Genomic DNA, 12,336 nt, shown 5'->3' on the forward strand with positions numbered 1-12,336 from the left:
GCTCCCTGCTCCTGTGTGTGTGAGTCCACCTCAGTAACCAGGAATTATCCTGAGACACGCACACAGACGGGTGAGCCCATCACCATAGCCAGTTACTCAACTCACCTTAACTATTTTCCAAGCCTTCTCTGGAACTCTGGAAACATCATTCTTCGGGCGTACAACCTAAAAAGCACAGAGTTTATGGACCTGCCACCTGATGTCAGATACAAGAGAAGAGCAGTAAGTCTTCCCAATTTTAGGTATAAGGAAAAAGTGGCTCAGATGTTTATTGCTGCCACTTAAAAGATTCTTGTGACTTTGATTTTCATTTTGGAACATAGTGGAATGGTGGAGTCATTTTCAAATTCTGAATATGACTATATGAATTACAATGGGTTTGTTGCAGTAGAATAATTCAAAAATAACTCAAAAAATAGTTAAAAAATCAATTATTGAGGGCTAGCTCTAAAATGGGAACAAACGAACAGTGGCGCGGCAGACCTATTTAAGGAGTCATTAAATACGGACTGCCGTTCTCCAGGAGGCACTGTCACTGAGCAAATAGGACACGTGCAGCTAATGTGTCAGTAGCCAAGCCACCTCCTGATGGCCAGAACCACATTTAAAACCAACAAATTCAAGTGTTAAGTCATTCAAAAAAGAAAAAAAAAGGTGACTCATAGACTCATGGTGAACCTTCTGCATTTCATCCAACTCTAGTATGGTCTCCTACCCAGTCCTCTGAAAGTGCAGCTCCTTGTGCCTATAGTGGGTCTAAGACAATCACTCAAACAATCTCCACTTTTTAGCATTTATATGATTCTCTATTTTTTTCACATTCTCTCTCTGAAATCATGTCCCATTTCCTATATTCAAAAACAGCGTCTGTAGTTTCCTCCCTCCTATTAAGAGATACTTAATTCTTTAACCTTTCTGTGTAGGAGGAAATCTGTGACATGGTAAGGAATGAAATAATAATTCAGAAATGAAATGAAAATTGCCAGTGACATTTACATTTTCCCACTAGGTCAAGTATGTTTTCTGTTTTTGCATGGAGTTTCATGTGGACAAAGCGGGCATTGAAATGCTATGCAGTAGATATAAGCTGACCCTTCTATCTCCACAGTGCTTGGATTACAGACATGTACCACCGTGATGGCTGGTTTTATGTGGTGCCAGGAGCTCAAGTTCAGGGCTTTCTCATGCTAGGCAAGTGTTACATGAACTATACTACCTTCCCAGCCATTATTACATAGTTAAGAAGGTCCTTCGGTTCAGTTTCAATTATTCTCCTATTAATGAAAACTACCTCCAACTCAGAGCAGGCAATATTTGCAACAACAATCTAAAATCAGTTTCTGTCCTAAGTCTTCGTTTTACAAAATTCATAAACATACGAAAGCCTGACTGGTGGACTATGATAGTCTCTAGTAAACAGGAAACGTTTTCTCTGTCAGTAAGAAAACAAAGATGGCCAACCTTTACTGGGTGGACGTTTTTGAAGTAATTCAGCCAGGAGAAAATAGACAAATAACGCATAGTCTGACACACATGGGGCTTTGCTTGACGGTCTACTGTCACCAGCCTTGCGGTGTGCTGCGGACAGTCACTCCAAATCATCTTATTTAATGAATTAATTCTATAGCTTTAAACTACTTTTAACTGTGCCCATTCTTATCTATAAGAATACAAAATATAATGTAATAAATAACAGTGCCTGAGGTTGGAGAGATGGTTCAGGGCTAATTAAGAGCACTTTACTGTTCCGTGCAGGGGACCAGATTTCAGTTCCCAGGACACATGGTGGCTAAAAACCATCCAACTCTAGTTCCAGGGGCTCTGACACATTTTTTTTTTTTGATCTCTGAGGACACCAGTTATGTATGGGATGCACAAACATACATACATACATACATACATACATACATACATACATACATACATGCAAGCAAAAACACTCCTATATATAAGTAAATCTGAAACAGTCAAAGATGCTATCACTAGGTAGGAGGCTGGAGGGCAAGCTGGAAGACAGGTTCTGAAGCTCGAGACTTGTGCGACTCAGCCAACTAGACTGAGTGCAGTAACTAAGTCAGTAACCTCTAAAGCTTGGCTTCTTAACTTTAGGATGAGGATGTACACGGGACCTAATTTTCATTTGGTAGCAAATTTCACTGTGGTAAATTTATGCAGACTGTGCAAGTCGGTCCTGACACAGTAGACTCTTGTTGGTCTAAGCTGCTGTCACTACTACTGGCATACGCTGAGATGACAATCCCTTGGCATACGCTGAGATGACAATCCCTTTTACTTGTACTTTATCTGGATCAGATGCTGGAAAATAGTTGTGTGTTTTAAGGTATATGTGAAGAACTTTAGTAATAGTTAAAGAAGAATACCCAGATTATAAAAAAAAAAAATAGTCTTACATTTGTACCACAAAGAATGAAAACATTCCTAATGAGCCAGCAAAATTGGCAAAAGGGAGCAAGGAAGGAAGTGGTTATCAAAACTTGGAGTTTGGAAATAACAGTAAGTGTTTATATAGGAAAAAATCTTTCAAGATGGGAGATTAAAACAAAATTTAAGAATCACAATTCTTGCCGGGTGTAGTGGTGCATTCCTTCAATCCAAGGACTGGGGTAGGAATAGGCGATTGGGGCAGTCTGGTCTACAGAGTGCATTCCAGGACAGCCAGGGAAACAGAGAATCCTGTCTTGAAAAACAACAAGGAATACAGAAAAGAAAACAAAGCAAACCAAAACACCAGAAAACAAAAAACAAAACAAACAAAAAGAACTGTTAATTCTTAGCAAATGTAACATATTTGACATATGGTAGCAGTTTCTTTTTGTTATGTGTATGCGCTAGTGATAGTGTGAATTTATGGACACCACTTGCATGCATGATCCCGTCAAGCAAAAGAGGGTACCAGATCCCCTGGAAATGGAGTTACAGACAGTTGTGAGCCACCACATGGGTTCAGAGAAATGAACTGGGTTTTCTGCAAGAGCAGCAAGAATCCTTAACCACTGAGCCACTTCTCCAGCCTGATGGTTTAGCATTTTATACCATTTTATAATTTTGCCATTAAGTTTCCAAATAAACTTACTGGGTTGGAGAAATTTTCCATGGAAATGCATTTCCAATTTTGTAATGGTAATCAATCATTACATACAATCTACATCAGAGAAACTTGTTTCAAAGCCAACTTGCTTAACATCTATTCAGTAAAGCAAGGGATACTGGCACTGGGGAGCCACACAGGCCTAGGGGAAAACAAAATCCCAATAAGTATGCCAAATGTGTTTTTATATTTCAAGACTCCTTCAACAGAAATATTATGGGGAGATAAAAATTAGGGAAACACTGAACTTAACTAATTTAAAATGTTGAAAAAATATTTTGCATTTATGTTTTATAACCAACTGCTTTTCCCACATTTGTCCCAAGGCAGCAGATGAAGCTCTCTACCCGCACTGCTAATACTAGCAATTGGAGCATGCTCTTTGGCAAGGCAGAAATAAGATAATTGTTCAACATAGGCTGGCTTTTCAGAAATACTGGAAGCATCGCCTGTAATTATAGACATCTGTCACTGCTAGCCACTCAGTGCTAACCCTGACATCAATATACAACCACAGCACTAAACTGCCTGCAGGCATAGCAATGGAGACCAGATACGCTAGGCAGGCAATCATCTGCTTCATCCAAACTATCTGTCAAAGGTTCCCAACCACAAATAGCTCTTACATTTTGTATCCTTAGGATAATATGTTGATTTATTTTAGATTCTCTAATATTTACAGTCTGGGCCATCTACTAAAATAAAGAAACAAAACTTATGGCTAATGGAGGCAGTTACTGTTCACAGTCATCATAAAAGGTCATAGCTCAACCCTCAAATGTTAAAAATTGATGGTGGCTTTAACCATGTGCCGTCATACAGATGTTTCCTTTTGTACAGGCAATTATTTTCAATAGCAATTCAAAATGGTAAATACAATCTTTTATCAGTAAGTATGTTCTCACACTGATCTAATAGAAATGCTCATATTTTAAAGCATTTTTTAAGACATAACTACGAGTTTCAATGTTACACATGGAAGAGTCTAGTCTATAACGTTGGGTCTAGCTTTACAAGTAAACCCTTATCTTGCACTTAAAAAAATATATATACAAAATACATACCTAAATGCTTAATATAAATATGTATATATGATTGGTACATAAGAACTAGTAAATGATATCGAAGGATAAAATACTGACATAATTTTGCTCTGTATAAAAACTCCTAAAAATATACATGTACGTGTACATTTGTATTTCTGAAAGACCAAAGACACACTATAGCTTTAAACACTGCTCTTTTTCCTCACTACGTTTTAGCAGCTTTGGACACAAATAGAAAATTATTAGACATTTAGGTTAATTAGGAGTTAAGACTTACAATTACTATGTGTTACTAAAATCTCAGATATTTCTTGGTCTGATCCGCAGCAGCCTAGACTGAAGAAAAACTATTAATTACAGAAAGACAGTTAGCTTACAAGTGAGCTGCATTTTAAAAACCTCCTTTAAAATACAATTGCTAAATGCCTTACAGTGCTGTAATGTGAGACAGGTTCAAATCTTATTACTTCACTGAAATTAAAACCTAAGTTTTAATACTGCTCAAGTCGAACAATGATCCCACACTTTATTGCTTTTGAAATCCCTTGATGATCATAGGAAAAAATGCCCCGGAGAAAAAAAGACTGTTTTCGATAAACAGAAAATACAGTTTGCACTCTTAGCCTCTTTGTCATCACAAAAAAAGGATTTAATGCCAATTCTTTAAAAAAAGACTTTTCCCCCACAAAATGTGCACCTTGTGTGCCATTTGTAAAATCAGTTCACTTTCTTTTATTTATTACTGCAGCGCGGCAAGGCAATAAAGCAGCTACCGATAGCTAATAAATTACATGCCTTTTAAAACAATTCTCCTGCTACAAAAACATGTAACTGCAAAGGTTTCCATTTACATGGTACAGCACAGCAAATGTCTGTATTTGTGTCCTATTAACCGTCTCAGCAAATTGTGTGCTCTTGCCAAACAGCTGATGGGAAAGTGTGATCTACAACTGTCTACAGCACCAGTAAAAGCTGCTCATGAAATCTGTTCGTGCTACTTAAACCTCCTAGAAACCCCTCCAAAATAAACTTTAAAACATTATTTTTTTGCACCAAAGATATTTAAGGTGTTCTAACTAGAATTAATTTAAACATTGCTCAGTTACTGAGTGCCAGGATAGTATCTTTTTCTAATTTATGTTCCTAGGATAATGCCTTCTTTTAAAAGTTATAGCCCCAGCAGTTACCTAAAAGGTTAAAACAGTGAGCTGACTGGGTTTCAGACAAAGTGCACACTTGGTTTACATTCACCGCATTATAAAAAGCCACGTGGCTATAGTGTTCATACCAAACGCATGTAGTGCTTCCCCCATCTCTCTCACATATGGCATATATTTTAAATTATGTTCACATACCCACAAAAAGTCCCATGAAAACTTTACTTTGTAAAAGTAATTTTTAATCTCCCCTTCCACTGTCTCTGGCTCTTCTGTGTACAAATCACTTTGGGAATATCTATACACCAATTCTAAGATTAAATTAATAAGTGTTTACTTAATGCTTTCATCCTCTAATCTCATGATAAGAATATATATATATATATGGAAATATGCTTTTAAAAATTATTACTCTCCTCCATTTCCTGCAATATCTATAATATCTGTGACCTTTTGTCCCATACCTACAACATTTTAGCTTTATTTAATTATGTATGATGAACATTGCTTCAAACGTTAAAGCACAAACAACTCGGCTTCACCTCATCTCTTCAAGACGTGCAACAGTTTCCACTCTGCAGCAGTCTGGGTCACTTTCTTCTGAGCTGGTGTAATATGTATTAGTACCTAAGCTCTGACCCACAGTTCTTCCTGTCTGGAGAAATGCAGGGATGGAAATGGAGAGGAGCCTGGGAAAGATGGTCAGCGTCAGGTCCAAAGTGGGATCCAGCTCAAGGGGAGGCCCCACGACTACCACCATTACTGAGGCTATGGGGCGCTCACAAACGGGGAAAAAAAGAAAAAAGGAAGATAAGTATAATCGTCATGATTAATAATTAGGGCCTTGTGGAAGATTTACAAAATTTTAATTTGATTTATCACTACGTGTGTACATAGAATGTGGGAGAGTAGGTGCACAAGTCGGGTTGTGCATGTGTGGAGGAAGAAGGCGCCTTTCAGAGTGGGCGCTCAGGTTTCGGGCTCGCATCCTAAGCCCTGTTAGCTGCTGAGCCATCTTAATGGTCAGGTAAGTGTTTTTAAAGAGTTCAATAAACTAAGTTTATTTCAAAGCGTGCTATTTAGAAAGTAATCATTACTCTCAGTAATAATGATACTCTACTACATCTACACTTCTCTCTGTATGTGTGTGTGTGTGTGTGTGTGTATGTGTGTGTGTGTGTTATATTTAACTTGGTTTTGCTTTTTTTTTAATAGTAAACGCTCATGTTTGCTGAAATTGAGATCATTTCTCATACTATAAATACTAATATTCTCAGTGACAAAGGAAAGGAACAAAACACTAACCATGCTTGTTCATTTACACTTACTGTAATACAGTAAATGCTAAATAAACTCTCATTTAGTGCGTGGAAAACAACCTTAAATTACACTTGGCACCTATGTGACAGAACACAGGCAGTGTATGTACTTGGTGTCATCTGGGAAGACCTTGCTTTAATTTATCCTTTAGCTGGAATGTTAGCAGGTTGCTGCTGTTAACCTTCTTAGTTTGACAAACAGGCTGAACTGACAGACACAGGCTTTGTGTCTGTGGATGGGAAGTGGAAAGCATGAGGCTGAGCTCCTCATGGCCCAGCCGCTCCATCACTCAGCTCCTAATCCTCCTTACATGTTTAGATTACGCAAGTGACTGACAATCCACAAACTATCTTAGACATCCTCAGATTTTGCAAGAGTATTCTAACAGGTCCCCAGTGCAGCAAACATGAGCATTTACTACAAACAAGAAGCAAAACCAAGTTAAATATATAAGTATTTATACACACACACACACACACACACACACACACACACACACACACAGAGAGAGAGAGAGAGAGAGAGAGAGAGCACTTATGAGACATATCAAATTGAGTAACTATTGGTCTTAAGTTCTTTACCAGTTTGTGATGGCAAGACTAGCTTAGTTCTCTCTAGTCACAACTGTGGCTGCTGCTTAGCACATTGTAGGCAACTAAAAAGATATGAATGACTGACAAAAATCCAATACGTTTCTTGCCAAAAATAACATGGTTGTAGGTAATATGATGATCTTATTCTACTTTAAAATCCCAAAAAACTAAATACTGGCTGGTCTAATCTGTCAGCTCCTAACACAACATGCAGAATCGGCAATGCCTATCTCAGAAAATCTAGTAGGATCATAATTAAAGTTCCTTCATAACTCAAAAATCTGAACACCACATCCTGCCTGATTTGTATACAAGCAACACAAAGAAAATGGTTGATAATGCAGTCATGACCTAGCTGTACTGATAAACACAAGTTATGCTCTTGTATTGCTTGCCATTGCTTTGTCCTCAAGAATCCCAAACATAGTAGGAAAATGAAGACGCACGGCATAAAATATTCAAGGAATAAGATCAGGAATGATAGATCATCATTTTTAATGCATTTAGAGAGCTAGAGAGAGCTAAGGTTAAATCTTTTTTTTTTTAACCATGTTTGTATGTATAAGCTGTGTGTGAGCACCTGTGCTATGACATGTGTGTAGAGGTCATAAGGCAACTTAATAGAGCTCATTCTCTCCTTTTATAGTTATATGGGCTCAGGGAATTGAACTCATGCATAGAGAGCCCCTTAACCTGCTAAGCCATATTGATGACACTTGAGGTCAAATCCCGGGACGCCATTTCCTACGTGTGTATTCTTAGCTTAAGTACTTTTCTGTAGAACTGGGGTTAATGACACTTTATGAGTTTAGTAGATAAAAGAGTTTGTTATTGAAGGATTTAGCATGTGATGAACTACAAGTGAGTGCTAGCCCTACCATCATTATCTAAATGAGCTTTCATGGACATGACTCAGATACTAAGAAGAATCTGTAAGTGTGGATGGTTGAATGGAGAGAGTATGTGTGGACAACAGTGTGGTCCAAATTGAAGATGAGAAAGAAAAGAATGATGCAAAGGAGAGTGAGGACTAAGATCCGATAGTGGGTGTGCTAGATTCTGAAAGGGATTACTCACAGAAGGTACTGATTTCCTGTGTTAGGGAAGCAGGTAGTGGGGAGTTCTACAAGTGAGAAGGACTAAGATCAAATGTGGTTTAAGTTTTGTCTATCTATGTGCACACAGCAGACAGGTGTCAGCCATTTTAATTCTGGCTTCTCTGCCATGTCTGATGCCACGGATGGCTTTCCCTTGGAATTACGGTCTTCCCAGACATTTCGTAATTCTTATTTTCAATTTGAAGTTTCTACTTTTCACATTCTGACCCGTGCGCGCCCTCCATTTTATCCACACATCCTTGGCTCGGAGGTGGGGTTCACTTACTCACAGGAGTTCAGTTAAATATGCACCAAAAGAAGTCTAAATGCATAGATCAGAAGCACACACTGACGGGAATGGCACTCTTCACTCCTTTGCTGCAGACTCAGGAACTCAGGGTTGAGAACTGCCATAACAGGAAGCTGTGACTCTTTGCTCTTTCCCAGAATCAGGGCAAGTATACAGGAGACTAGCAGGGCAAGGCCGAGAAGTCATGGAGTATGACGACGAGTTAAGAACACTCAGTTCAGTGGCTCACCTGGGCACTGCTCTCTTGCCAATGAACTTTACCAACGATTATTACTTCAGGAGCCCAGATATCTGTATACTTTCTCAAATAGTTGAAGAGTCTTTTTTTTTTTTTGGTTCTTTTTTTCGGAGCTGGGGACCGAACCCAGAGCCTTGTGCTTCCTAGGCAAGCGCTCTACCACTGAGCTAAATCCCCAACCCCTGAAGGTCTTTAATGTAGATTTAAGAGCTCAAATTCAAATATTTCAGAAAAATTCTCACGCCTTACCAATATTCATAAACAAAGGAAAAATACAATAAAATGCCTTCCTTCTCAAGTGGTCAGCTTTCTAGGCCAAACAGACTCAAGGCAATCACGATGCTGGTTTTCATGTGTGCTTTGCTTTTAATAAATATGAGCCGCACCACCAGCACTGCTTTGAAGTACATCAAGCTGAGCCTTTCTCTGTTGTATCTGTGGGACTGGCTTGCACACTACATTTCTAGGCAGCTATAAAGGTCTAAAAGGATGTAACCACATGGTCATTTGATTCTAGTCTTCAAAAGACACTGCAGGCTCAGCTAAGAGTGTTATACAAACTCTTTTCTTTGATTATTTATTTTACATCCGATCGCAGCTTCTCCTCCCTTCTCTCTTCCCAGTCCCTCTCTCTCATGTGCCATATATATATATATATATATATATAGATATCTATATCTATATCTATATATCTCCTCTTCAGAAAATAAGGAGGATCGGGCTGGAGAGATGGCTCAGTGGTTAGAGCACTGACTGTTCTTCAAGAGGTCCTGAGTTCAATTCCTAGGAACCACATGGTAGGCCACAGCCATCTGAAATGGGATATGATGCCCTCTTCTGGAGTATCTGAAGACAGCAACAGTGTACTCACATACATTAAAAAAAAAATCCTACTAATATATAAATGGAAAAATCTTAAAATTAAATGTTTCCAAAAAAAAAAAAAAAAAAAAAAAGAAAAGAAAGAAAAGAAAAGAAGGATCGGGAGAGGCCCAGCTGGTGAACTGCTTGCCACGTGGGCATGAGGACCTGAGTTTGCTCCGGGCTGAGGAAAGCAGTGTAGATGCGGAGAGGTGGAGGCAAGGACCCTAGATCTTGCTTTCTAGGCAGTCTAGCTCAATCTGTGACCTCCAGGTTAGTAAGAGACTTTGAGGACCTATGGTCGGTTGATCCTTCCCTCCCCCCCCCCCCAAACTCACTCATATAAGACACATACATATTCAAACAAAAGTTCTGTACCTGTTCAGAAATAGGCCGTACCTGTTCCTTTTCTTCCTTAAGTAATTAAACATTTAGCTAATTTTAAAAGAAACAAGTATGGAAGACCAAATGCCTTAATGATCAGTGACAGCAGAGCGGAGCAGAGCGGAGCAGAGCGGAGCGGAGCAACCCAACCAACCCTGAAGGGTCCACAGAACAGACAGGAGCCAGGACCCTCACGAACCAATGAGGCTGACTCAGATCCGCCCAAGTGAAACATGCTGCCTCTCACACAGCAATCTACCATAGATCAGCTTGTGGCTTGGACTTGACAACATCTTACAAGCAGCATAGAAACGTCACAGAAACCACACTGAGGTCAAGTCTCCAGTCTCAAGTGTGACCCAGAAATAATTTTTGCTACTTGTCTGAAAATCATTTTATCATCTACAACAGAAGGCAGTAATGCCTACCTGCACAAGGCTGGCAGAAAAGGCTGACAACAGGAGCCATTAAACAACAGCTGCTTTATAAATGCTATTTTAAAGTGGATAATAAAGTGGTATATCTAGTTCAGGAAGAATTAGAATCTTTTACCAAACTGCATGGTGCCCTTCTTCTTCCCCTCCCTGTTTCTAATGAAAAGGAGCGTGCAAATTGCTTACATTAAAAAACTGATTTTTAGTGTATTATACTGTGGCCAAGGATCTACTTGGGCAATTTACATTCTGATCTCAGAATGAGTAGTTGAGAAGGGAGAAAAACAATTTTAACCACTAACATACAACACCTACACTTAAGTTAGTTACTCTGTTGAGGATTGAATTAGAATATTCCCAAAGCACAGGCCCTGAAAAGTGGCATGGATTCCTAACTTACTGTGAATGGTTCCAGAATACTTACATTTTTTTCATTCAATTCTGAACTACTTAGAAAAAAAAAGGTTTCATATTCTAAAATGGCTGAAAGTAGGTAGGGGGAATATGAAAGCAGATGGCTTAGACTATCAGAATACAAAAAAGCAGGTGCTTAACAAAACACAAGCTTACCAGTTTGCCAACACTGCTGGTTGCAGTTCTACATCTGGCTTGCCTCCCTGCAATCTCTGCATGTGCTTACTAGTGACCATGTGATGCATGTGTGACTAGTGAGCATGTGTGACCTGACGCACAAGACTAATACCTGAAGTCAGGAGCTTGCTGATGCACCCGAGGAGGCTGCTGTCATCTCATAACAACATTTACTTATCACTATTTCAACTGTAGAAAGGTAAAAACTTTTCTTTCTCCAAAATTACATACATTCCTTATACTTAAAATAACTGTTTAAAAAGTCCAAAGAAGAACATATTACCTTGTTAAAGGAAAACATTAATATAGACAGATGCAAATTACCTCAAAGTTTAAGCCGTGTTTGCAGATTACAGACTGTATTATTCACGTGCAATGGAAGAAACGACTACAAATCAGCTTTTAGAAACAGGCAGTAACCAGTGTCTCTTACTACGTGTAAAATGTAACTATATATTATTAAAGAAAACAAACTGTCATGCTTTCAGTTTGTCTCTGAACAATCTACACAGGCAATTTCATAATAAAATTGAATGGAAGATGAAAACAGAATAGAAAAGAATACAGCTCCTGGTCACACTGTTTTCCTGGTTTAGAATCCCTTCTTGGTGTGATATGGGATTTGGAGACGGGGTGAAATTCCATATATAAAAACACAAATGGGATGTGTAACTTGGCACTTTAATGGACATTCTTAAAAATAAACATAACTTAACACTTCAATAAAAAAGACCCAGCTTATCTTCAAAACGGTCAGGGATGCTGGGAAGTGGCCACTGACCGTTATCTATCAAAGGAGACCTTGTTGAGTCACCAGAGAACAGTTGTTGTATACAACTAGTGCTATCAGCACGCAAAGCTGCATTCAGTGTACATGGTAAGCAAAGAACCCAGGGCCAGAGCTGCTCCTCCAGCAAGCAGCCTTCCCTCGCTCCTCTAGGTTTTAACACTTAACTGTGTGCACATGGAGCAGATCATGAATGGCAGAAATGAAGGCTCATGAGTACCACGCGTGCTCATGGAGTACAAGCATCATGCCCACTGTGACACGACACCTTTATGATGCAGGTGTAGACATCTCACAGTTTTACTAATGGAGAAAGTTTCAGAGAAACTGTTATGTGTGTTCTAGGAGTCTGCAAATGGCAGAGTAATTCCAAATAACTTCAAAAACCATATTCTTAACCAATCACTCA

The 12,336-nt window shown here is 38.9% G+C and overlaps 1 protein-coding gene across 9 annotated transcripts in view; it reads right to left on the reverse strand.

The window, feature by feature from the left end:
• The window catches only part of Ranbp17 (RAN binding protein 17), a 302,529-nt gene that overhangs the window by 118,582 nt on the left and 171,611 nt on the right, over positions 1 to 12,336 (reverse strand). For 7 of the 9 annotated variants that reach the window (XR_010055171.1, XM_063268960.1, XM_063268959.1 and 4 more), the window contains one exon: positions 106 to 165. The exons of the other annotated variants lie outside the window; for them this stretch is intronic. Coding sequence is in view for 6 of the 7 variants with exons in the window: in XM_063268960.1 (XP_063125030.1) it covers positions 106 to 165 (60 nt within the window). In the remaining variant the exon portion in view is untranslated. The remainder of the gene's footprint in view (positions 1 to 105; positions 166 to 12,336) is intronic. 9 annotated transcript variants of the gene reach the window in all.

The sequence above is a fragment of the Rattus norvegicus genome, chromosome 10 (assembly GCF_036323735.1).
Source record: "Rattus norvegicus strain BN/NHsdMcwi chromosome 10, GRCr8, whole genome shotgun sequence".
Classification (NCBI taxonomy): domain Eukaryota; kingdom Metazoa; phylum Chordata; class Mammalia; order Rodentia; family Muridae; genus Rattus; species Rattus norvegicus.